The 27,839-nt window shown below is 47.9% G+C and overlaps 1 protein-coding gene across 1 annotated transcript in view; it reads right to left on the bottom strand.

Moving 5' to 3' along the window:
- Window positions 1-27,839, bottom strand: part of KSR2 (kinase suppressor of ras 2) — a 420,995-nt gene that overhangs the window by 220,034 nt on the left and 173,122 nt on the right. Inside the window, exon 4 of the mRNA XM_039236742.1 lies at window positions 26,499-27,009. Within this exon, the coding sequence (XP_039092673.1) occupies window positions 26,499-27,009 (511 nt within the window). The remainder of the gene's footprint in view (window positions 1-26,498; window positions 27,010-27,839) is intronic.

A 27,839-nucleotide genomic window follows, 5' to 3' on the forward strand; every position in this document is an offset into this window, starting at 1 on the left:
AACAGATAATTCAACAGAAAGAAATGGCTAGTAAGTCCACAAAAAGACATTCACCATCTTTAGTCATCAGGGAAATGCAAATTAGTGAATTAATTAATTCAAATTAAAGCACAATGAGATATCACTTTCTAGTGATATTTCAGACTGGATAATTTTTTAATGCTTATTTTTTGAGCAAGAGAGAGAGCGCGAGCATGAGCAGGGGAGGGGCAGAGAGAAAGGGGGCCAGAGAATTCAAAGCGGGCTCTGTGCTGCCAGCAGAGAACCCGATGTGGGGCTCAAACCCATGAACTGTGAGATCATGACCTGAGCCGAAGTCAGATGCCCAACTGACTGAGCCACCCAGGTGGCTTTCCTGGAGGATGGAGATGGGGGCTGTTCCATGACTGTCGGATGTCGATCAGCAACCGTGGTCTCTGTCCCAGGTGCTAGATGCTAATAGCACCCTCCTCCCAGTTAAGACAACCAAAAACATCTCCGGACGCTGCCAAATGTCTGAGAGACAAAACTGCCCCACGCTGGGAGCCACAGATGCAGAGCCATGGACCTCTGTGCTGGGTTTGTAAAATGTACAAGCATTCTGGAAAAGAGTTTGCCAGTTTCTTAGAAAGGTAAACACATACATACACTATGACCTAGGAATTCCACCGGGGGGTATTAACCCAAGAGAAATGAAAATTTTATATTGACCCAAAAAGAGAAACAGCAACCAAAAACGTGTACAGAATGTTCATAACAGATTCCTTCTCGGTGCTCCCTGACTGGAAATACTCCAAATGTCCATCAATGTGTGTGCAGGGGGCTAAACTGTGACACCTCAAAAGGATATCTTGAAGTCCTAACCCCCTAGTACCTGTGAATGTCTTTGCGGATCTAATCAAGTTAAGAGAAACTCATACTGGATTAGGGCAGGCATGAAATCTAAGGACTGACATCCTTGTTGGAAGAGAGAACACACAGAGGGAAGAAGCATCGATAGAAAGAGGCAGAGATGGGAAGGATGCAGCTGTATGCTGTAAAAAAATACCAAGGGTTGCTGGGAGCCCCCAGAAGCTGGAAAAGGCAAGGAAGTCTCCAGATCCTTCAGAAGAAGCAAGGTTAACACCTTGATTTTGCACCTCTACCCTCCAGAACTGTGAGATAATACACTTCTGGGGGTTTTTTTAAGCCACCAAGTTTGTGGTATGTTGTTACAGTGATCCCAGGAAACTAAACCAGGGGGGGATGGATAAACAGCAGTGTATGCACACAATGAAACCTGTTTCCATACAATGAAACATTATTGCTACAGAGTAATACAGTAATACAAAGGAATGAACTGATACACAACGAGATGGGTTCATCTCAAAAAGATTATGGTTAGTGAAAGGAGCCAGACACAAAGGCATAACTCACGCATGATTCCATTTAAATGAAGTTCTGTATGAGATCTAAACTACGTGATAAAAATCAGAATGGTGGTTGCCTTCAGGGGAGGCAGGGGGAGGGAGATGATTGGAGAGAAGAGGCTTAAGGGAACTTTTAGGAACTCATGGGAAATGTTCTATATGTTGATTGAGGTGGTGGACCCTTGGGGTGTACACTGACCAAAACTCATTTAACTTAAAGCCTGTACTTGTATTTAAACTAATTTTCAGTTTTAGGAACTGCAAATCAAGAAGCTAAGAAGAGGGGCGCCCGGGTAGCTCAGTCGGGTAAGTGTCTGACTTCGGCTCAGGTCAGGATCTCACAGTTTGTGAGTTCGAACCCTGCATCGGGCTCTGTGCTGACAGTTCAGAGTCTGGAGCCTGCTTCAGATTCTGTGTCTCCCTCTCTCTCTGTCCCTCCCCTGCTCACACCCTGTCTCTCTCTCCTTCAAAAATAAATAAACATTAAAAAACTTTTTTTTAAAGAAGCTAAGGAGAAGAGGGGAAAAAAAACTGAGGAGCATGTGGGGCACCTGGGTGGCTCAGTCAGTTGAGTACCTGACTTTGGCTCAGGTCATGATCTTGCAGTCTATGAGTTCAAACCCCACATGGGGCTCTGGGCTGACAGCTCTGAGCCTGGAGCCTGCTTCAGATTCTGTTATTTGTCACTCTCTGCCTCACCCCTCTCGCACTCTGTTCTCTCTCTCTCTCAAAAATAAATTGAAAAACAAACATTAAAAAAAATTGGGGAGCATGTGACCCTTTCACAATGAAAAGGGGCAGATAAGGAAAAGAGAGGGAGACGGCATGGGGTCACATGAGAAAAAGACCAACTGCAGAACCCTGGCAACTTTGAACATTTCCAGCAAGTGCCGTCATTCGGTCACACCTGCACTCACCGCCACGGCTAAATGAACTCGCAAATTCTCCACTGGAGGCCAAGTTTGCCCAGCAGCTCACGGCAAATTGGCCCAGGCGGACATCACAGCTGCTGTCCATTATAACCTGGAACGCAACATTAACTTCTGAGAGGCCCCCCTGGCTCCCACAGAGCCCCCAGATGCCCCACACTTCAGGAGTATTCTTGGAAATCGAAATGGGCAACTGAGGAAAAACCGGGAACGCAGTGCCTGGTGAGCAACCCATGTGGCGTGTGTGAGTCCCCCCAGGGCCATGAAACACTCTGAGGGGGGACAGCGGTGCTACAGCTCTCAGTCTGTCCCCCCCAAACCCCCCTCCCCCAACAGCAGCAGGCTCCCACTGCATATGCAACACCGCAGACCTGGCCGGACGAGCTGCAGGCACATCAGGGCTCAGGTAAGGAAGCAGCAGCCCGAAGCCAGTCTGCATGCTGCCCCACGCCCGGCAGAGCCACGCCACAGGGTCACTGCAAACGTGGGGGGAGGCCAAAATCATTAACTTTGTCTCCAGGGGGTCCAGAGTTCAAGGGCAGAGGCTGTGTCTTCCCGAGCTCTTCATGCCATCAGCTCCTCGGCTGGGAATTGGGAAAAACGCTACGTGGTTTAAGAGACGGGTGCGTATCAGGAACAGGAGCCCAGGAGCTGCGGGTATCTTTCTGTGAAATGCAGTCAGGAGCACCCTTGATGTTGGGTTGCAAGCTGCACACCAATTATATCCTTCGCTTATAAAAATGTACGCTGCCGGGGACTCGCTTTTCTGGAGCCTCGGCATTGGATAAAAACACCTCTATGCACATGGCCGAGTCTGGCCCCGTCGTGGCCCTTTCGAAAAGGCAATGCTGTTTTGCCTCCCTCTGGACTTCCTTCTCGCCTGGCTTAGTGAAAGCGCACCCCTCTCGTGCAGCTGACTTGTGGCGGCTCTAGGGAAGGGTCCCCATGAATTCACACTCAGGACTCTGCTTTGCAATGCGACCTGGTTAGTAGTGGCTTGAAGGCAATGGTGTATCAGTGATGCTTGGAAACGGAATTCTAGACAAGGACAACTCTAAGGGGTCTGTGTCAAAAAACAGTAAAGGGGCGCCTGGGTGGCTCAGTTGGTTGGGCGTCTGACTTCAGCTCAGGTCATGATCTCACGGTTCATGGGTTCGAGCCCCGCGTTGGGCTCTGTGCTGACAGGTCAGAGCCTGGAGCCTGCTTCGGATTCTGTGTCTCCCCTCTCTCTCTGCACCTCCCTTGCTTGCTCTCTCCCTCTCTCTCTCTCTCTTAAAAAGTAAATAAACATTAAAAATTTAAAAAATAAAACAGTAAAGAATGCTTCCTCTATGGGCGCCTGGGTGGCTCAGTGGGTTAAGCATCTGACTCTTGGTTTCAGCTCAAGTCATGATCTCACAGTTCATGGGTTCAAGCCCCATGTTGGGCTCCATGTTGACGGTGCGGAGCCTGCCTGAGATTCTCTCTCTCCCCCTGTCTCTCTGCCCCTCCCCTGCTCATGTTCTCTCCAAATAAATAAATCAATTTAAAAAAAAAAAAAAAAAAGAATGCTTCCTGTGGCACTGGCCAGGTACTTCCCTATTATTCTGCATGGCAGGACTGGGTCGGAAATGGAGAGGCTGGTGGCGTCAGCAGGGCCGCGGTCTCTATCCTTCTTCCTGCCTTAAAGGGGCATAACGGGAGGGGCGCCTGGGTGGCTCAGTCCGTTAAGCATCTGACTTCAGCTCAGGTCATGATCTCATGGTTCATGGGTTCAGGCTCCATGTTGGGCTCTCTGCTGACACAAACCGTGAGAGCATGACCTGAGCTGAAGTCGGAGGCTTAACAGACTGAGCCACCCAGGCGCCCCCCCCCCCAAAAAAAAATTGTTTTAAAAAGGAGCATAACTGGAAAAGGCCACTCTGTGCAACTTCTCTCATATTCACTGTGTAAGAGAACACTAGACCAAGAGTCAGGGGGGATGGTTTCCAATGATGTAGGGGATGAGGGGAGGGGAAAGTCATCCATCTATCCACCCATCCACCCATCCATTCACCTGCTCATCCATCCATCCACCCACCCACCCACCCACGCATCCATCTACCCATCCATCCATCCACCCACCCACCCACCCATCCATCCACCCACCCACCCACCCACCCATCCATCCATTCATCCACATTCATTGAGCCTTTAACTATGTACCCAGTGCTGCGTTAAGTATGAAAGTGAAAGAAATGAGTAAGACAGGGTCTGACTGAAAGAATTCACAGGCTAACAGTCTGGAAAACAATAGGGACTTAAAACCTGCTGGATGAACAGATGACAGGCATGGGCATGGCAACTATAGAGACAGCCTACCATACATAGCGTCATGAGTTCAGCCTGTGGGTCAGATCTGTATCCACTGTGATACCGATACAGTCTGTGAACATTTTCTGGAAGGGCCAGATAGCATGTATTTTAGGCTCTGCAGAGCATACAGTCTTGGTTACAACTACTCAACGCTGCCATTGCACTGTGAAAGCATCCACGGACAAGATGTCCATGGATGGGCGTGACTGTGTTCTAATAATACTTTATTAACAAAAACAGGCAGGGGGCCAGGTTGGGTCTTCAGGAGGTTGTTTGCCAATCCCTGAGAGAGAAGGTGTGATCCTAGGGGAGTTATATAATCTCCCTACACCTCAGTCTCCTTTCTTGTAAAAGAAGATGGTGATAATAGCTACTTCATAGGGTGATATAAGCTGATACTCCATGTAAATCCCAGCGCCCATAACGGGGTAAGGACGTAATTGATGTTAGCTCTTCCTACTATAATTAATTGCACGGCAGTAGTATAACAGAAGCATGCAGACGGAGGCAGAAAGGAGTGGGGGCTCAGCTCCACGTGAGGGAAACCACAGCTAACAGTGTCGCCCTGAACCTCCACATTCACCTGTCAGAACAAGGTCAAAGGCCAACTAACTTCCCCGCAGGGCTGGATTGCTGTCCAAAAAGATTTCCGAAAACTGAAAAATCCTCTGGTTCTCAAACACAGAGTTTAAAACCCCAACACGGAGGATGTAAGGAAATGAACCTGTCTGTTCCCTGAACAAAGAACAGGTCTCTTAGCTATTCCTCCTCATCTTGCCTAGAAACAAAACGTTTTAAGTCTCAACCTCTCGGAGTCAAATCAGAGCTGATACCAACCCCAGGCCCCGTGAGATGACATCCAGCACAGCTCGACCTCACCCCCAGGTGTATCCTGCCCCAACTCGGCAATGAAAGCCCAAGGTGGTGAGACAGTAACCGCTAAACCAGTGACTGATTCAGCTGACAGCCACGGAAAGGCCACCTCCTGAATGTATACATCCTGACCCTGAAGCACAGCCAGGCCGCAAGGAAGGACCCCGGTGACGGTCTCCTGAAAATCATTAAGCACCACTCTAGAAAATTAACCTGGCCGGCTCCCCTCGGAGCTTCCGGAAGCCCAGCCTTGGTGGAGGAAGCCCCGGCTGGAGGCCTAGAGAGTTGTTAATATTTTTATTCTTCCTCTATTAGTTCAAGTTAATAAATACCTCCAGCCAAAGGGAAACAGGAGGGGGTGGAGAGCTCATTGCCAGCGACCAGGCAGCCCCTGGCCATGTTCGTTTTAAATTACAGAGCCCATCAGGAGCCAGAGGCCCGAGGCCACTGGAGGTGATGCACATGGGGAAGTGAGCGGCGCTAGAAGGGGGTCAGGGGCTCCTTCTCTGCCACCAGCCACCAAGAGCAGATGGCACAGCCTCCCATTGACCTCTGCTCAGCCGTGTCACCAGAGCCACACTCTCTGGCGTCCTGGAAGGCGCACGGCATACCTGAAAGAATTAATTAATGGGAAACAGGAAGAAAAGGGCTCAGGGCAACTGGCCTGAGGCCCTGAGGCCGAAACATGCCTCACTGAAAATGATACACAGCAAGTCACGCCCCTCCATACGGAGAGCCCTTCCAGAAGTTTCCTACTGACTGTTCCCAAGATGAACTCCAAACCGCCCAAGGGTGCTTCCTTAAACCTCCTCCCTCCTCACCACATGCCACATGCGCACGCGCACACACACATACACACACACACACACACACACACACACACAGTCTAGCCCCAAAACTATTTTCAGTTCCGCAGCCCTGGCTCGCAGGCCTTTGCTATTGTCTTACCTGGACACCTTCCCTCTCTTTACCTGGCCAACTCCCACTCACTCTCCGGGCCTCATCTTGGGTCAAGGGTTGGCAAACTACAGCCTGAGGGCCAAAACTGGCCCCCCTTGTCTTTGTAAACAAAGCTTTATTGGAAAGTCATCATGCCATCCACCGGCAAACCACCTACGGCTGTTTCTGCCTCACTACGGCAGTTAGGTGAATGTAAGAGAGGCCGCAGGGCAGCAGAGCCCGCCATGTCTACGACCTGAGCCCTTACAGGGAAGGTCTTCTGGCCCCTGTCTTAGATGACAGCTCCTCCCGGAAGCTGCCCCTGGCTCCCTCGAATGTTTCAGAGGCTCCTCATCGGGGCTTCCTCAGCCCTAGTGTTACTTCCTCTCCCCTAGACCTTTCCTCGCTGAATTAGAAACTGATGCCCCCATCCTAGCCACCGCAATCAGACAACCAAAAAAACTCAGGGGCGCCTGGGTGGCTTAGTCGGTTAAGCGTCCGACTTTCACTTAGGTCATGATCTCGCGGTTCGTGGGTTCGAGCCCCGCGTCGGGCTCTGTGCTGACTGCCAGCTCAGAGCCTGGAGCCTGTTCAGAGTCTGTGTCTCCCTCTCTCTGACCCTCCCCTGCTCACGCTGTCTCTCTCTCTCCNCTTAGGTCATGATCTCGCGGTTCGTGGGTTCGAGCCCCGCGTCGGGCTCTGTGCTGACTGCCAGCTCAGAGCCTGGAGCCTGTTCAGAGTCTGTGTCTCCCTCTCTCTGACCCTCCCCTGCTCACGCTGTCTCTCTCTCTCCTAGAAATAAATAAAAATATTAAAAAAAAACAACTCAAAAGGCATCCAAGTCAACAAGGAAGAAATAAAACTTTCCTACTCGCAGGTGACATGATACCATACATAGAAAACCCAAAGACTCCACCAGAAAAACCCGCTAGAACTGATCAACGAATTCAGTAAAGTCACAGGATACAAAACCCACATACAGGGCCCGTTGTGTTTCTATACATCAATAATGAAGCAGCAGAAAGAGAAATCAAGGAATCAACCTTACAACTGCACCAAAACCAATAAGATGCCTAGCAATAAACCTAACCAAAGAGGTGAAAGACCTGTGCACCGAAAACTATACAACACTGATGAAAGAAACTGAAGACACAAAGGAGTGGAAAGACATCCCATGTTCATGGATTGGAAGAACAAATATTGTTAAAAATGTGTAACCTACCCAAAGCAACTGATACATGTCATGCAATCCCTCTCAAAATACCACCAGCATTTTTCACAGACCTAGAACAAATAACCCTAAAATTTGTATGGAACCACAAAAGACCCTGAAGAGTCAAAGCAAACTTGAAAAAGAAAAACAAAGCTGGAGGTATCACAATTCCAGATTTCAAGTTATATCAGAAAGCTGGCTGTACAAAAATAGACACAGATCAATGGAACAGAATAGAAAACCCAGAAAGGAGTCTACAACTATATGATCAATTAATCTTTGACAAAGCAGGAAAGAATAACCAATGAGGAGAAAAGATAGTCTCTTCCACACAGGGTGCTCAGAAAACTGGACAGCAACATGCAAAAGAATGAAACTGGTCCACTGTCTTATACTACACACGAAAATAAATCCCAAAGGGATTAAAGGCTTAAATGTGAGACTCAGGTCATGATCCCACATTTATTGGGTTTGAGCCCTGTATGGGGCTCCAAACTGACAGCATGGAGCCTGCTAAGAATTCTCTCTCTCTCTATCTCTCTCTCTTTCTCTCTCTCCCCTTCCCCATGCATTTTCTCTCTCTCAAAATAAATTAACTCACTCAAAAAAGAAGGAGGGCACTTCTGAGAAAACCCCAGGAGTTACATGGAAATGCCGATATGTTAACTAACTGGAATTTAAATAAAAGCTTAAAAATAAATAAATACGTTGATGCTTCCAGTCTGTCTCCTCTAAAGGCTGGGGGTTTTTTTGCAACTCTGCAGCCCAGGTCTCTCACACGTCAGAAGCACTGAGAACAGAGCTTGCAGAACAGAAGAGTGGACAAAGGAGTGGGGGGCTCTGATGCAGAGCCGGGGAGCCCAAGGGCTCCACTCAAGAGTAAAACTGATGCACGCTGTTGATGGCCTGAGCAGGAAACCTCATGGCAGCAGTATTTCTTTGCGATGAACAGACAAAAGCGAAGTCCCGAGCAGCAGCTGCCCAAAGGACAAAAGGGCCTCCAAGTATCTCCTGGGGAAGGTGTTCCCAGAGTAACACAAAGGAGGAGAGAGGGAGGGTTCACTAACGGCTGGGCCCGGACTATTATTCCAAGTTGGGACCCGAACTCTAAATCCTACCATTGCTTCAACCACTGGCCCCCCGTATCCTGCACAACACACACGATTAGTCGGCTGATGAATCGCTCTTTTTCGCCCAGGTGTCAGCTCCTGGAAAGCAGGTGTCATTTGCTCACCAGGGTCCCTGCAGGGCTTAGCAGCATGTGGGCAAAAACTCATGACCAATGAATGAATGAATGAATGAATGAATGAAATGGAACTCCATCATCGAAGCCTTCCATCTGGCTTATAATATGGTACAGAGTTACAGCTGGGGCCACATTTCCCTCTGGGGAGTGGGGGAGGCTAGGCCCTGGCCCAGCAAGGAACACGGAAGAGCCCTGTGGAAGGGTGGTCATGACTGGTTCGTGGCTACCCTCCAACTGGCATGCGAAGGCCACACGCTGGGCTTCACACAGCTTCTCTCTCGCGGCCTTCAGGTTCTGGACGCATTTCTGCAGTCGCAGCCGCCCCCTCCTTGCTCCTCGCCTCTGCCTGGGCTTGCAAAGGCCTCACGTACCAACCGCCTCGGTGTGACTGCCCTGCGGGATGCTGATATCATACCCCCGGCCAGGCCCCCATCATCTTAAATCAAAGTGCCGGGAGCCACCCTCTGTGACTCTAGGAGGCAGAGCACAGTGCAGAAGCTGGCCCTGGAAGGGGTTTTTATGTCTTCCCATTTATCACACTAAAAGGTTCATTTCAAATTCCATCAACCAGGTCAAATATCAAGACAGAGAGCAGTGCCTCCTCTTTCCAGAAATGGCACCCCCCCCCCCCCGCTAGAGTGAGTAGATGTGGGGCATTTAATTTGGCAACCAAGTGACATTCCCTCCCAGAAGGCTGGCGCCTGCCAGTGCAGCGTAAAGAGAGGGAAGCCACAGGAGCAAAAACTCAACATGATTTCCACAAGGAAAGATAAAAAGAAACCATAAATCCTACCGGACGAATGAAGTCTCTCGGGAGACCCCGCGGTGCCCTGCACAGGAGACGGGCGTTTATTCCTGGGCACCTCAAACCCAGACCTAATCCTCACGCTTTTCCTTTTACCAGGGTAATAACAATAACTATAATTACGCATTCACGATGCCAGCGCCACGCAAACGTATCGTGTCACCTGCGGTGAAGCAGCCTGTGGCTTGCATAAACCGCACGTGCGTCTATAACATAATCGTAGCCCCATAAAACCACAGGGCGCCCTAAACAGTAGCTGAAACATTATGTTCACCAGCTTAAGGAGGACCCTCTCCCTCCAATTCTTCCCTGCCTATCTTAGTGTCACACTCTAAGTCACATCTCCATCGGTCACCTACAGAATGGAAGGGCTCTGGGAGAGGATGGAAATCAGATATTCATCCAACATTCTGCTTTCGACCGACGGAGAGCAAGTTCCCTAGAGCGCGTTGAGAAGGATTCTGAAGTCACACCAGGGTCCGTGAAAAATGCCTGCCCACAGAACTAGAGGGGAACAGCCAGGCTTAGACCCACCAGACGTGCCAACCCTACGTTTGGCCATTCGACAACAGCTGAACCAGGTCGGAATGGGTACCGAAATGTCTCCCCGCCTCGGTGCCCAGCCAACTCTAATACATCCGCACCAGGTCCCGTTAAAATGTCACTTACTCACTTCTGCTCAGGGGAAATAAACTCCCCCCTTGTTCAAACACGACGAGGAATCAAACCTGTAAACTCTACGTCTGCCTCTGCCCTAGCACTTCTGACACTGACCAGGGGAATCTGCCTGCACATTCTCACCCCAGCGCCCAGTCCATGGTAGGGGCCCAGAAAACGTTTGCTGGATTCACACTCCACGTGGACAAATTCCATACATCCTTGTCTTAAATTGTTAACAGTAATGAGGGGCAGAGATATATTTCCACAAAGGGGAGATTCCAACACGCTTATTCCGGAGTAGGAAGGCTTTCCCCTCCAAGAACCAGGCTCTGCAGCAGAGAGAAAAGCATGGAAATTAACACAAAGTGGGAAACTACTGGGGAAAACTGCACACCCCCCTGCCTGTCATCCATACTCTTCCATCTACAACTCTAGACACAGCCTCCTCCCTCCATGAACTTGTATGTGTTTCATCCACTTGGGAAAGATAAATCTGACCTTTAGTGGCTGGAAGATAACTTTGAGGTGGTACTTCCCAAACTCTATTCGCTGTCTGAACTGCTTCCTGAAGCCACATCCAAGTACCATCGTATTTACTGGTTCTTTAAATTGACTTTCCATATGGGGCACGTGGTGGTTCATTTGGTTTAGCGTCCAACTCTGGATTTCGACTCTGGTTGTGATCTCCCAGTTCATTAGTTTAAGCCCCATGGAGCCTGCTTGGGATTCTCTCTCCCTCTCTCTCTGCCCTTCTCCTACTTTCTCTCTTTCTGTCTCTCTCTCAAAATAAATATACTTTAAAAAAATTAGGGGTCGGGGCGCCTGGGTGGCTTAGTCGGTTAAGCGTCCGACTTTCGCTTGGGTCATGATCTCGCGGTTCGTGGGTTCGAGCCCCGCATCGGGCTCTGTGCTGACTGCCAGCTCAGAGCCTGGAGCCTGTTTCAGTCTGTGACTCCCTCTCTCTCTGACCCTCCCCTGCTCACACTGTCTCTCTCTCTCTCCTAGAAATAAATAAAACATTTAAAAAAAAAAAAATTAGGGGCACCTGGGTGGCTCAGTCCGTTAAGCAGCTCAGGTCATGATCTCATGATTCATGAGTTCGAGCCCTGCGTCAGGTTCTGTGCTGACAGCTCAGAGCCTGGAGCCTGCTTCAGATTCTGTGTCTCCCTCTCTCTCTGCCCCTCCCCGGCTCTCACTCTGTCTCTCTCTCTCTCTCTTTCTCTCTCAAAAATAAATAAGCATTAAAAAATAAAATAAAAATAAACTGGCATTTGTTTATTTATTTATTCATTTACTAGCCTCATCTTAAGCAACAAGCAGCTTCTAATGAATCCTGGATCCGACGTGCCAGTCACACTATTTTTGAATAGCACTTAAATGCTCTCTTAATTTGAAAGGGTCAAGTTGCCCCTTGGGCCTCCTCAGGCCGTCTCGCCCGCCTTAGTGGTTGGAGTCCCAGACTATCCAAATCACTGCCCTAAAGTACTGTTCCACAAACACTCGGATACAATAAGGTAGCAACTTGCTTTATCAGAACTATCATCACCAGGGGTTCGAACCCTAGTCTCTCATTTTTTTTTTAATTTTTTAATGTTTTATTTATTTCTAGGAGAGAGAGAGAGAGACAGCGTGAGCAGGGGAGGGTCAGAGAGAGAGGGAGTCACAGACTGAAACAGGCTCCAGGCTCTGAGCTGGCAGTCAGCACAGAGCCCGACGCGGGGCTCGAACCCACAAACCGCGAGATCATGACCTAAGCGAAAGTCGGACGCTTAACCGACTAAGCCACCCAGGCGAACCCTAGTCTCTCCGGCGCAGAAGTCAATACTATCCAGGAAGCACTGGGGTGCAGCAGTTAAGAGACCTGGAGTCGGGGCTGAGTTTGATCTCTTGGCTCCCACTTACTGGCTATGACACTAAGCAGTTTCTCTACCCTCTCTGGGAGTCTGTTTCTTCATGCATAATACGGAGATAATGACAATGCCCACTTCACATGGGGGGCTGTGGGGACTAAGTAAGAAAATGCCTGAGGCATCAATGGCACTCAATAAATCAGTGATGCCAATATTATTATTAACAACATCCATTCATTCAACAGATGCCTACAAAGCGTCTGCTGAGTTCTCACCAAGGACCTCGTGCTGACAAAGCCCCGCAGGGCTCTCCCAGAGCTAAGAGTGGTGGCAAAAACAATCTAGGGAATACGCCAGACAGGAAACAACTGTGCAAGACGGCTGGAGAGTGGACGAGGTGGAGCTGTGGGGGCCCTGGGAGCCACCACAATCCCCCAAACCTGCCCAGGACACAGGATCAGGGAAGAGTCCCAGGAGGGAGCTGAGGCACATGGTTAGGTGGACATATTTTGGATCTGCCTTTTTTTTTTTAATGTTTATTTATTTTTTAGAGACAGAGACAGAGCACGAGCAAGGAGGGGCAGAGAGAGACAGAGTCACAAACCCAAAGAAGGCTCCAGGCTCTGAGCTGTCAGCACAGAGCCCGATGCGGGGCTCAAACTCACAAACCGCGAGATCATGACCTGAGCCGAAGTTGGACGCTCAACTGACTGAGCCCCCCGGGCGCCCCTGACTATGTTTAGTAGAACCTGGCACATTCCAGCCATATGCTAACAGTGAAAGTGATAAAGAAGAGTAAGAAAGGCAATATTAGCAAATGGTCCCCCGGCAAGCTGGGCCTCAGTAACTGTGCCTGGGGGTCCTCTGGGGCAGCCCCTCTATGAGCACCTCCAGTCTCATCATCTGTCTGTGATAAAGAGAAAGTAGTGAGGACAGAAGCACATCGCTCCCCCCCTCTGGCTCTGAGTACTTACCCAGTGGCCAAGAGCAAGAGCCAAGCAGGTGCGGCACCAGCTGTGTTAGACATTCCTCTGACGGACTCCAGAAAAACCCACTGGGACCAAAACGCCTGCCCCTCCCCCAGTCTTTGTGCCTCAGCCTTCCTCTGATTCCCGAAAGCACTGCTGTCTTAAAGTGATCCTCCCTCCCCCAAAATACTATTTTAACGTATTAATTACACTGGCCCAGCAAATCCATCGAAGGATGCCTCTTAGGGAACCTCTTGCACCTGGGCACAAGGTGACACGCACTGCGGCTCCAGTGGCGATGGTAAAGACGCAGAAGCAACTGAGATATCCATCAACAGGGGACTCGGCAAACAACAGTACGTTCATACGATGGAATATTACACAGCGGATGAAAGCAAATGACTAGAAGCTACGTGTTATCAACACGGATGGGTTTCAAACCAATCTAACTGCTCTTGTTTCTAGGGCAAAAACAGCAGAGCAAATAGGACAGGATGTTCACATGCGTTCATCCTGAGCGGTGGCTGGGACCCAAAGGTCCATGCCATTAGTCACTGCACTTTTCTATATACTGGGTAGTTTCTCAGAAAGTCACACATCTCAAGAAACAAGCCCTGACGACTGTATCACTGGGAGGTAAGGGTCTGGGTGCCAGAAAAGAAGAGCTATTGCAGGCTTTTGTGACACCCAGCTGTGCCCTGGCGGAGCTTGCCTGTCCACGGCTGCTAGAAAAAGATCAGGAGGTCCAAGGGTCTGTCAAGGGCTAGCATATCATCAGAAGAGTAATGATATTAATAAGAGTCAACACTTAACTTTGCACCAGGAACATCGCCAAGTTCTTTATAAACAGCATCATATATATGAAGGGGAAAAAAAAAAGATCCACCTTCAGGTAGAGATTCCATTATCTTCTTGTGCCAGAAAATAAGCCAATGCTCAGAGAAAGAGAAGAACATGTCTGAAGGATGCAGGGATCAGCTTGAAGGGGACACACTAAAGACAAATAACTGAGCGTCAAAATGGATAATGACAGTAACGGACTATAACCCATGGAATCAAATAAGAACCCATGAGACCAGACTGATATAACATAAACAAGGAAGGAAGAAGGGGAAGGTTTATCCTGTCAGTAGAAAGCTGACCAACAAATTTGGAAGAAATGACAGAATTAGAAAATGACTATTTGGGGGCGCCTGGATGGCTCAGTCAGTTGGGCGGCCGACTTCAGCTCAGGGCATGATCTCACGGTTCGTGGGTTCGAGCCCCACATTGGGCTCTGTGCTGACAGCTCAGAGCCTGGAGCCTGCTTCACGTTCTGTGTCTCCCTCTCTCTCTGACCCTCCCCTGTTCACGCTGTCTCTCTCTCTTAGAAATAAATAAAACATTTTAAAAAATAATAAATAAAAAGAAAAAGAAAGAAAATGACCATTTGGAAACCATCATAGTAATCACTGATTCAGGCAAGAATCATGGGTGATGTAACAATCTTTGGGGGGGGGGGTGAAATTTGGAGGAGTAACAAAATATTCACATGGTTTCAAATTTCAAAGTATCACTCCCACAAGATACGTACTAACTTCAGTGGGTAAAAGAGTAACTGTCCGGGACAGGAATCTTGCAGAGGCTTCCTTCACCAAATGATCATAATTAGCACCACGGGTCACACCACGGGTCATGGGTGAAATCAACATGCGTTTCCTACCCTGATGCCCCGAGGATGCCACCACACCCTGCGCTCTGCTAAAATTGCACACCCTGTATCTAATCGTAAGGAAACATCAGACAAACCCAGACTGAGAGATGGTCTATGCGTGGGACGTGTCCCACGGACATGTCCACATCAAGAGAAACTAAGGGGCCGTGATATCTGGCTTCACTCCACCATCTCCATTTTTCTTTTGCGTGACTGGGACACTGAAAGCTGAATGAAGTCACACAACCGGGAAGTGGTAAAGTCAGGGCACACACCCAGGCCATCTGGACTTTGGCGGGGGGGTGGGGCAGAGAACGAACTCCACGAACTCCACCTCTGGTACTTAATTAGTCGGAACGAGCTTGGACAAGGCATATTCTATTTTCCTCACGTGCAAAATGGGATTAAATAAAGTAAACCATGTAAAAACTGCCAGTCTGCCGTAAGTGGTCAATAAGGATGGCCGTCACGCATGTTATTACAGTGATCGTTCCACCAACAAACCTTTTAATTTAGTGGAGATGTGCTGTGTCTCGAGCTTAATGCAATTATATTAATAATGACCTGTTGTAGTTTGGGTTCCCCCAAAATCAGACCCTCAGAGAAATTCTGGGGGTGCAAAAGTATATTTGGAAGGTGATCCCGGGAAGCATGATGAATTGAGAGGTGAGGCAGGGAGGGAAGGAAAGCCCATAAAGGATGTGATATGGGGTGTGGGGTGAGGGTATAGGCTGTACCATCATGGGCAGCCAGGGCTCATCCGTCTGGGGACCCTCCAAGAGAATGTGTAGAACACGAGATGGAGGCAGGTGCCAGGTAAGTAAAACTTCTTCAATTCATAGGATCAAATCTCACCAGAATAACATCTTCCTTGTAAATGACAAGGTACTTCCGACAAAATGCCATGTTGCCGAGCTCACAGCACACCTGAGCACAATAAGTTCTGATAAAATAATCACACAGCTAAGCTAATTTTTCACGATGGAACTTCAGAGCTGCGATGTCAGCAGGAATGTGGCCCTGAATAATGCCTCGCTGGTGTTTTTATAAGCCTCTGGGGCAAGGGCACCTGGGTGACTCAGCCGAATGCCCAACTCTTGATTTTAGCTCAGGTCATGCTCTCACGGTTCATGGGTTCAAGCCCCACATTGGGGTCTGTGCTGATGGCACGGAGCCTGCTTGGGAGTATCTCCCTCTGTCTCTGCCCCTCCTCTGCTCTCTCTTTCTGTCAAAATAAATAAACGAACTTAAAAAAAAAAAAAAAAAGAAAATACACTCATAAGCCTCAGAGGCAAATACGAGATGGTTCTGATGATATTTAAAAAGTCAGACTTAGGGGCGCCTGGGTGGCTTAGTCGGTTAAGCGTCCGACTTTCACTTAGGTCGTGATCTCGCGGTTCGTGGGTTCGAGCCCCGCATCGGGCTCTGTGCTGACTGCCAGCTCAGAGCCTGGGGCCTGTTTCAGCCTGTGACTCCCTCTCTCTCTGACCCTCCCCTGCTCACGCTGTCTCTCTCTCTCTCCTAGAAATAAATAAAACATTTAAAAAAACAAAAAACAATTAAAAAAAATAAAAAGACTTATTTACTTTTTAAATGTTTATATATTTGTGAAAGAACACAAGCGGGGGAGAGGCAGGGAAGGGGGACAGAGGATCTGGAGCAGGCTCTGTGCTGACGGCAGCAAGCCCGATGTGGGGCTTGAACTCACAAACCCCGAGATCATGACCTGAGCCGAAGTCGGATGCACAACCGACTGAGCCACCTGGGCGCCCCAAAAGTCAGACTTTCTCACTGGACTCATCCCAGGAATGACAGACTCAGCAGCTTGAGAGAAAGGGTGGGGTCCCCAAGAGAGAAGAAGCCTATTTTTGCTCTGGACCCAGCAAAGCAGGGCTGGAATCTGGGAGAAGGGGCCCTAGGTCAATGCTGATTGGGAAGACGGGGCTACGGACGTAGCTTTCGTAGGCAAAGTAATAGCAATGCTTTAAAAAATGGATAAGCACAGATTTTCTGGAGCTATTTACAAATTAAATATATAACATATAAAATATATGTTATATAGTAGCATATAAATTATAAAAGATCTCGTTAAAGACCTTCCTGATTCGAAAGAAGAAATTTAGCGTGACTTGGTGACAAGTCCACCTTACAAGATTTTTAAAGAGAAGCTACGGAAAAGAGTGAACATAACGTCTTCTGCAAATGGAAATCTGGCCTTGGGCTGATTCTCTAGCTCTGATCCTCTGAACTAAAGGGGAAATGTCAACTGTTCTAGTACACGGCACTGCTCGTAGTAGAATCACCTCTTGTTGGCAGAATGTGTAGATGCTGGGAGTTCTCGCCATGAACTTGAAATACCTGAGGAGGCGGCGATGCTGAGCTGCGTGGCTGTTATAATTGGATATTCCGGACCCCCAGAAGCCATATAGATGGAGCTGCTCCAAGAGCTACTGCCCCCAAGTCGGGACGGCTCCCATACCTCCTTAAACGTGGGTCTCATCACCTTGCCCCTGAACTGCCGCTTGGAGGGAAGAGTAGCCCCTGAGGACCCACAGAAGAGACACCTGATGCTACCCTGCACCTTCCCAGGTCAACCTGATGCCAATCTGCCACCTATATTAATCTCGTTTGTCTGAATGCTTATTTAGACTTAACAGGACCCCTTGCAGGAGCATGGCAGAACCTTCCTTTTTAAGGAATATACTGTTATATACAAACTAATAGCTCCGCTCTTGCCCTTACAAATGCATTAGAGTTCACTGTAATAATTAGCACAATGTGGGCTCCTGGATGGCTCAGCCAGTTAAGCATCCAACTTTTGACTTCGGCTCAGGTCATGATCTCATGGCCTGTGGGATCAAGCCCCACATCAGGCTCTTCGCTGACAGTGTGGAGCCTGCTTGGGATTGCCTCTCTCTGCCCTCCCCCCTCCTCAATAAATAAAGTTTCAAAAAAACCTGAAAAATAAATAAATAATTAGCACAATGATCTATAGGTGCATGTTATTGAGTTTGAGTGCTTGCATGTAATCAGTTTTCTAAGATAAACAGAAAGATCCCTCCTGAAATCGTATGCACATAATTAACCTGTTGGGTGAAGCCCTCTCGTCCTGGCTACAGATGATCTTGCCCAGGCCTCACACAGAATCTGAATTCACGGGAACTAGTTGAATGACCATGTCGGTGTCATCCAGCCTGGCTCCCTCACTCGCCAGCCCGCTGAGGGTTTTCACGCACTCCCCCCAGAAGGGCAGAGGTGGAATGTGTCATCCATCAACAGTAAGAGGCGTCAGAGCAGAGACTGCGCAAAGGCACCTCCCAGATGTGCCTGGAGGGGAAACAGAATTTCTAAAAGGGATCACGCATAAGAAGGTCGTAGACTGTGGTTCCGATATGAAGAAAGTAAACTAAGTATATTATTTATGCACATACAAACACGATACATGTGTTTGCAAGGATTCCTATCAAAGTGTTAATAGTTGGAGTCCCTCTCTATGGCGAGGGAAAGGGGGACTTTGGCCTTGAAAGGCTTACACTTTCTGTTGCTTGTATTTTCAAAATAAAGATGTGTCTGGGAATCACTTCTGTCATTAAAAAAAGAATTGTAATTGAAAATTACTTTTAAAGGGGCGCCTGAGTGGTTAAGCATCCAGCTTCCGCTCAGGTCATGATGTTGTGGTTCGTGAGTTCGAGCCCCGCGTCAGGCTCTGTGCTGAAAGCTCAGAGCCTGGAGCCTGCTTCACATCCAGTGTCTCTCTCTCTCTCTCTCTCTTTCTGTCCCTCCCTCCTCCCCCCACTCATGCTCTCTCTCTCTCAAAACAAAATAAATAATTAAAAAACATTTTTAATGAGAAAGAAAATTACCTTTAAAAAAGATTTCCCAAAAAGAAGAGGGATTCACAATGGAATTCCTAGGGAACACGGAGTTTCTCCCATGCATTTAAAATGAGATCCGTTTTCAGGAATCCAATTTACCCTTTCAGATGCTCTGACAAGAGAGAGCAAGCCTTGGTATCAGGGGCAAACGGAGGAATGGGAAGACATTCCACACTTAAGAATTGTTACGTTTTTTTTCTTCTTCCAACACCCATGGCCATGGGGCCTCTGGGCAGGCAGGTCAGATGACCAGAAGAATCCTGGAGATTACACGGACTTAATCTTCCAAACGGCCGACCCTAATGCACCAGCCGATCCATGTAAGTGTGGCCACAAAATCAGAGAGAGAAAGACTGATAAGAACATTGGGGCGAGGCCTGCTAATCCCCAATGGCTAAATCTAACTGTTTCTATGGGATTAAATCCACAGAGCCATGCCAGTGTTTTTCAGTCTTTTTTTCACTATGAGCCTTCAGGGAAACTTTTTGGATTTTTGTTCTAATTGTCATCCCTATAACCTCTAATGAAAATTTTAATACCACAGATGTACAATATATCTGTTTCCCTAAGTGGCTCTGTGGAGGGACACAAACGATGATAATATCAGGGGTTTTATTTTGTCTTCCTCCACCAAGAAATAATTTTGGCTCCCCTGGGGACGATTGAGCCCTGTTGAGAAAACACACTTTGTGTATGTATGTGTATACATTTTATACACATATATAGAAAACAAAGGACCGGCATGTAATTTCCACTTTCTTCATCATATGTCCTGTGTTGTCTCGATTTCCACAATAATCAAGTATTAATTTTACCAGGGGAGGAAAAAAAAGAGTAGTTTTTTGTCCCTGCATGTGCGTATGTGTGTGTATGCGTGTGTTTTAGTAATGCCACATAAGTAAAACCACACACTTAAATGCAAAAAAAAAAGGAAAAGAAAAAAAGAAAGCAAACAGGATTTTGAAAATGAATACTAAGTAGGAAAAATCATTTTGATTAAAACCAATCACAGCAATTCTGATATTTTCCAACATACCCAGGCTCCCAATAGAAGGGAGAGATATGCTATTGATAATATTTTCTTTTCTTGCCATACTTTTTTCTAAAAATGTCTCTGGTATACTACTGGGCATCTCTATTATACTACAGACCATCTGATACTCACCAGCAGGGGTGTGCCAAGGTTTAGTAAAGCATCTAAAATCTAGCCTTCCTCCAAACCCAAACCTACCAGGGTGTTGGGGCTTGAAAACTTAGGAATCAACAGCCTTGAAAGACTCAGATGTGTCCCGAGGCCCTTCTCCCACTGAGGAGAAATAAAGGTAGACTTAGGATAGCCACCCTAGCAACAAAGAACCATGCCCAGCAGCGGTACAGGGTTGAAGGGGAGAAGAAACCAGACAACAGAAACCAGAATGAGCCCAGTAATTCAGGATAAAGGGCTGGCTTCTCAAACCTTCTCACCTAATCCCTGATGAGGTTTATTCTAGAATCAAAGCTGTCCAGAGTAGAAAGAGCTCCCAGAATATGTGTAATATTCATACATGCATATATGTGTGTTTCACAAACAACACTAATAATTAGGCTCACTGTATGGAATACATCCCAATACCTAGCCTAAGGCTATCCTATTTCATTACTCAAATGCTGGTCACAGCCCATTAAAATAGTGCCACCATCTACAAACGGGTCATGACCACAGATTAAATAGCACACACATATTCCAAACTCTTTGGTTCACAGATGAGGAAGCTAAGACTCAGGCTAGATCCAAAATCACAAGGCTACTCCCTTGCAGAATCAGGAGGAGCTTAGACCAAGGCAAGTTTCAGCAGCTGCTAAGTCTATTTATCAGAACTCAACTCAATTAATGTCTCTCTAAAACCCCTTCCTAAATCTCCCTGATTAGATTTAATCTCTTCCCCTGTTCCCCCTCCCTACACGCTCCAGGGTGCCATGTCTCTGGTTCAGAATTTTTTTTAACTCCCAAAAGGCCATGTGTCCAAATGTCCCTGTGGATTTCACAGCAGGGTCCCGGGCCAAGTGGTCACAACTGTATCTCTACACTATGAATCTCAGAATCTCCTGAGGTGAGCCACCAGCAAACAGGTGTTGAGCTTGCTAAACTGGATAAAAGAACCCCTGATAGGCAAGGCTAAACTTGGCCTGAATCCTGGTAGACAATTTCTAAAACAACTGACGGTGAATGAGTCGATTTGGAAGGGCTCAAAAAAGTAGATGATTCAACTCTATCCAGACAAAGTAAATCCCTCAGGAGTCTGGAGAAAGACTAGTTTAAAGTGTGGTACTGGCATAAAAATAGACACACAGGCCAATGGAACAGAATCAAAAGCCCAGAAATAAACCTACGTATATATGGTCAACTAATATTTAACAAGGGAGCCAAGAACACTCAATGAGGAAGGACAATCTCTTCAATAAATGGCCCTGGGGAAACGGAACATTCACCTGCAGAAGAATGAAATTGGATCCCTATCTTACACCACTCACAAAAATTAACCTGAAATGGATTAAAGACTTAAATGTAAGACCTGAAAGTATAAATCCTAGAAGAAAACATAGAGGGAAAGCTCCTTAGTGACTTAATTAGATATGATACCAAAAGTACAAGCAACAAAAGCAAAAATCAACAGATAGAATTATATCAAACTAAAAAGCTTCTGCTCAGCCAAAGAAACAATTTAAAAATGAAAAAGTAATCTACAGAATGGGAGAAAATATTTGCAAATCTGGTAAGGCATTAATATCCAAATTATATAAGAAACTCTTACAGCTCTATAGCAAAAAAAAAATCACCATCATCATCTGGTTTTTAAATGGGCAGAGAACCTGAATAGACATTTTTTTCTAAAGAAGGTATATCAATGGCCACCAGGAATATGAAAGGCTGCCCAATGTCAGTAATCATCAGGGACACGCAGATCAAAACCGCAATGAGATATCACCTCACACCCGTTAGGATGGTTACTATCAAAAAGACAAGAGATGGTAAGTTCTGGAAGGGATACGGAGGAAAGGGAATCCTCGCGCACTGTTGGTTGGAATGTAAACTGTTGCTACCACTATGGAAAACAGTATGGAGGTTCCTCAAAATAATTAAAATGGAATTACCAATATGATCCAGTCATTCTGCTTCTGAGTTTACGTCCAAAGGAGATGAAGTTGCCATCTTGAAGAGATACCTGCACCCCAATGTTTATAACAGCACCATTCATAGGAGCCAAGGCATGGAAGGAACCTCCGTGTCTATCAATAGATGAATGGATCAAGAAAACATGCGTGTGCACAATGGAACACTATTCGGCCATAAAAAAGGAAGGAAGTCCGGCCATTACAACAACGTGGATGGACCTTAAGGGGGAATTATGCCGAGTGAAATAAGTCAGATAGAGACAGACAAATACTGCATGATATCACTTATATGCAGACTCTAAAGCCATCCATGTGGTTGCCAGGAGTTAGGGGTGAGGGAAATGGGAAAATATTGGCCAAAGGATACAAACTTCTCATTATAAGATGAATAAGTTCTGGGAACTATAGTTAATAACACTGTAGCACGTACTTGAAAGTTGTTGAGGGGCGCCTGGGTGGCTCAGTCGGTTAAGCATTTGACTTCAGCTCAGGTCATGATCTCGCACTTCTGTGAGTTTGAGCCCCGCGTCGGGCTCTGTGCTGACAGTTCAGGGCCTGGAGCCTGCTTCCGATTCGGTGTCTCCTCCTCCCTCTCTCTCTGCCCCTCCCCTGCTCACACTCTGTCTTTCTGTCTCTCAATAATAAATAAAGGTTGAAAGTTTTTTTTTAAAAAGTTGTTGAGAGAATAAATCTTAAATGCTCTCATCACAAAAACAAATTATGTAAGGTGATGGATGTGTTAACTAACCGAATTGTGGTAATCACTCCACAATACCTATGTGTTAAATCATCACCTCACACACCTTTAATGTACATAATATTATATGTCAACTAAAGCTCAAAAAAGCTAGAGGAAACCTCCAAAGGTCAGCCTCTCACTTCACCCCTTCAAAGGAGAGCAGAGATCATGTGTCCAAAGAGCACAGGGAGAGGGGAGGGAGAGGCACAGTTGGGAGAAACCAGACTATGAGTGACCGTCATATATGATCATGCCTCCCACCAAAATCACTTAAAGACCTTCCAGTGCCTTATAAAGAGAGAATCGCTGTCTACAGCACAACTTCCACAGGTGTCTGGGGCACCAAACCCAGCCAGGCAGCTATTTTTACAAATAAAGTTTTATTGAAACATCACCATGTCCATTTATTTACCTATTGTCTACAGCTGCTTTTGCTACAATGGCAGAGGTATGGACCACACAGGCCACAAAGCCTGAAATATTGACTATCTGGCCCTTTACAGAAAAAGTGTGCCAACCTCTAGGTTTCCTGGCTAGTTTTAATTTTTTTAATGTTTATTTATATTTGGGGAGCGGGGAGCGTCAGAGAGAGAGGGAGACACAGAATCTGAAGCAGGCTCCAGGCTCTGAGCTGTCAGCACAGAGCCCAATGCAGGGCTTGACCCCATGAGCTGTGAGATCATGACATTGGCTGAAGTCAGAAAGTTAACTGACTAAGACATCCAAGCACCTCCCCTCGACCTTTTAAAAATTTTTAGGGGCTCCTGGGTGGCTAAGTCGGTTGGGCGTCCGACTTTGGCTCCGGTCATGACCTCACAGTTCATGGGTTCAAGCCCTGTGCCGGGCTCTGTCCTGACAGCCAGCTCAGAGCCTGGAGGCTGCTTCAGATTCTGTGTCTTCCTCTCAATCTGACCCTCCCCTGCTCACACTGTCTCTCTCTCGTTCTCTCTCTCTCTTCTCACTCTCAGAAATAAATAAAAAACATTTTTAAAAATTTAAATTTTTTAAATGTTTATTTATATTTAAGAGAGAGAAAGACAGAGTGTGCTTCCTGCCTAATTTGTCGTTGTTGCTGTAAAATATATAGAACATAAAATTTACCATTTTAACCATTTCTAAGGCTACCGTTCCAGTGGCATTAGGTACATTCACATTTTGTGTGACCACCATCACCATCCATCTCCAGAACCTTTTCATTTCTGAAATTGAAACTGTCTGCCCAGTAAAAAACAAACTCCCTGTCCCCCAGCCCCCAGCCCCTGGCACCCACCCTTCTACTTTCTGGTTCTGTGAATCTGCCTCTTCTGGGTATCAGATGTAAATGGATTTATGTGAGAGCTGTCCTTCTGTGACTGGCTTCTTCTCCTTAGGATTTGAGATCCAACCACATTGAAGCATGTGTCAGAATTTCATTCCTTTTCACAGCTGCATAATATTCCACCAGATAGAGAGGCCACATTGTATTTCTCCATTCATTCGCCAATGGGCACCTAGGTGCTGTCACCTTGTGGCTGTTGTGAATAGTGCTGCCTCCTGCCTAACTCCTGAGTCTCCTCCTGCATCACACGTCTTGGTCCCTTAGCTACAGACGCCTTCTGTCACCTTCTGTGGGTTCCTCAAATGTATCGTGCTCCCTCCCACCTCGCCATTGGAATTCCCTCCACTTCTAACCCTTCGCCATCTTAGCTGTTCCTTAGCCTTCAGTCTAAATATCACTTCTGGGAACTCTCCTCCCCACCCCCCCACCCTCACTTCCCTGACAGCTCAAACTGGATCAGCTCTATCTGGTCCTAAGCTCCGATGGTGTCCTGCACTGCATCTTTATAGCCTGTAACACTGTTCATAAGTACTGGACACAATCTTATAATACTTATGTGTGGTTATTTGATTAATGTCAGATTTCACGAGGCCAAGGCTGTGTCTTTCTTTGCTTCCCATTATACCCCCACCGAGTAGCCCAGAGCCTAGAACAAACCACATTTCATGATTCTAAGAGACACATATTTTTACATTTATAGCGGGATGCAACTTAGAATCAATGTCTTAGACCCACTTGCTACGGGATGAGCACTCACAAAACTCTGGCTCAGTCAGTGAAGACCCTCAGGGGCAGGTGTTACCCTGAACCCCCTATGGAGTGATTGAGGGCAACAGAGCGGTCAGGTGTGAGTCCAAGAGAGTCCTGGGGCCACGTCACAAAAGTAACACTTCACGGCTATGTGGGTTCTCTATTGCTTAAGACAGGAGGAAGGGAGAGACTCTGAGATCGGGGCAGACACCCAGAGTCCTGCATTCCTGCCCGGGCTGGAGAGCCAGCCCTGGATAAATACATGCCCGAGTCAAAGGCAAATAGGCACAGCTGGGGCGTGGGGGGTCTGGAAACCCCTGAGAGCCTCTGCAATGTTACCAGAAGCCAAAGTGAAGGTCAGGCTCAGCCAGGGCCTCTGCATTTTATTTCCTACTAAAGCCTGGCCCAGCCCGGCTTGCCTCTGGCCCTTCCCAGGATGCTCCATGGTATCTCTGGCTGGTCTCAGCCCCCATGTGGGCTTCCACACCCTAGGAATGCATGGAAACTCTCCCCACTGGCCGCCCCCCCCCCCCCCACATCCTAGCTGGATCCCAGAACAGGGATGCAGGGCTCTTACACAGAACAGGTGCCAAATTCAGACTCCTTATGGTGTCTCCTGCTAAGATCACCCACTATCATTTTATCCTCCATGCCTTTATGGCAATTTTGTCCAGTGTAAATACTTAAAACATGCTACCCACTTTCATGGGCCTGTTTAGCATTTGCTCCATTTTTAATACACTGCGAACCTCCGAGGATGACAAGGCACGTGGCCACAGTCAGCCTCTGCCGGGCCCTGCAGAGAGCTTCCCCGTCCCCCCTGCAGCCAGCACGTAGCCACAGATACCATGTCCACCTGCAAGATGCCCTCCAAACCAGAGCCGGCCACACACGGCACCCACTTCCATGATTTTCTCCCCTGGGTGCCTGCAGGCCCACCCTACGCTTCTATACGAAGTCCTCTGCTCCAATAGTCTGGTTCTCTACTCTCTGAGCCACCCGGACCCGGGCGCGCCTTTTCTTTATAAGCACCGAGCCTGTCCCGTGCACATGCTGCCCGGCGCGGCAGCCACTTGCCCTAAGGGGCCATTCCAGTTAGAATGCAGGGCGCCTGAACTGTGAGGAGCTGTAGGTGCGAGATACACACTGGATTTCGAAGACTTCGTATGAAAAAGAGAATGCAACATATTTCCGTGTTGTTATCTTAGAGCCATTCTATGTGGACGTGGTAATATTTTGGTATACTGAGTTAAATGCCACCTATTATAAAAATATCACTTGTTTTTTTTTTTTTTTTTTTTACTCTCTTTAATGCAATACTAGAAAATGGAGTAGGTATGCAGCTCACAGCCTAGTTCTAGGAGAATTAGGAGAGACTCCGCAAGGGCTGAGAGCTCTCCCTGTCAAGGCCAGAGAGCAAACAGTTTCCGCTTTGCAGACCACACCCGACCCAGCCATGCTGCACGGAGCAGCTACAAGCCACACACACAGGAATGGACCTGGCTGTGTTGCCATAAATGCAGATTTGGCCCCCAGGGTAGTTTGCTGACCCAGCCATAGAGGATCCATACCATAAAAAGGGTCACTTCTGGGCAATGCTATTCATTTTCTCACGCGCCCTCCATGAAAAGCCACCTTTCAAGTAAAGAAGAGAAACACAAGTGCATTCTAGGCTCCCCTCACCTGGCATGGTCCTGGGGCCACAAAGCAGCCCCCAGCAGCTCTGGGGTTCAGCGGCCCCAGGGCACCCACCAAACACACTTACTTGGGTGTGTGGGCCTCATCTACACGGTGACCCAGCTGGAATTCGTGGGACTTGCTCCGATGCAGGGCAGTGAAACCCGGAATCAGGTGGATCAGCTTCCGGGAGGAGGGCGGCGGGGTCCCCGGGGGCCTCAGCTTGTTCTTCCTCCTCATGGGTGGTGTGCCAGGAGGGGTCACGGTGGTGACGATATTAGGGGTGCGCGGCGGAGTGCGCACCGCGTGCCGCTGCCGGGGCGACGGGGGCAGGGAGCGGTGGCCTGACTCCAGCGGTGGCGGGCACAGGCCCGGGTAGGCGTCCACGGTAAGCCTGTCCACGTGGGTGTACACGGGGGCCCCGGCTGAAGGGCTGGCGTGACAGTAGTGCTGGACGCACTTGGTCTGGACCCTGGGGCTCTGGGAGAGGTGGGTGCGGATCCACGGCGTGGGCTCCGGGGGGCACACGGGGTTGTTTTCCTTCCCCGTCTCGGTGGTGGGCCACTGGATGGTCCAGTCTTGTTTGGAAAGGTTGCCTCCTGAGTTGGAATAAAGGAGCAGAGAGAACAGATAAGCCTTGAGAAAGCCTGGCAAGTTACACCGCAGGCACCTCACAGCACTTGCACGTTACAGCGAACGCACCATACAGCGGATGCACATTACAGCGAACGTACTTTACGGCGTATGCATCTTACAGCAAACGCACCATACAGCGTATGCACGTTACAGCGAACGCACCATACAGCATATGCAAGTCACAGCGAATGTACTTTACAGCGTATGCACATTACGGCGAACGCACCTTACAGCGTATGCACATTACCGCGAACGTGCTTTACAGCGTAGGCACGTTGCTGCAAACGTGCCTTACAGCGTAGGCACGTTACCGCGAATGTACTTTATAGTGTATGTATGTTACAGCGAATGCACCATATAGCGCATGCGCGTTACAGCGAATGCACCTTACAGCGGATGCACGTTAGGGCAAACACACCTTACAGCGGTTGTACGGTACGGCGAATGCACCATACAGTACATGCGCGTTACAGCAAAGGCACCATACAGCAGATGCACATTACAGCGAACATACTTTACAGCGCATGCCTGTTACAGCGAACGCACCATACAGCGTATGCACGTTACAGCGAATGCATCATACAGCGGATGCATGTTACAGCAAATGTACTTTACAGCTTATGCACCTTACCGGCGAACGCACCATACAGCGTATGCACGTGACAGCGGATGCATCATACAGCGGATGCACGTTACAGCGAATGTACTTTACAGTATATGCACATCTCTCCATTCACACCACACTGTATATGCATGCTATGTCTTCTGCACCTTACAGCTATGCACCTTGCAG

The sequence above is a fragment of the Hyaena hyaena genome, unplaced genomic scaffold (genome assembly GCF_003009895.1).
Source record: "Hyaena hyaena isolate Hyena2069 unplaced genomic scaffold, ASM300989v1 scaffold_0, whole genome shotgun sequence".
NCBI lineage: Eukaryota > Metazoa > Chordata > Mammalia > Carnivora > Hyaenidae > Hyaena > Hyaena hyaena.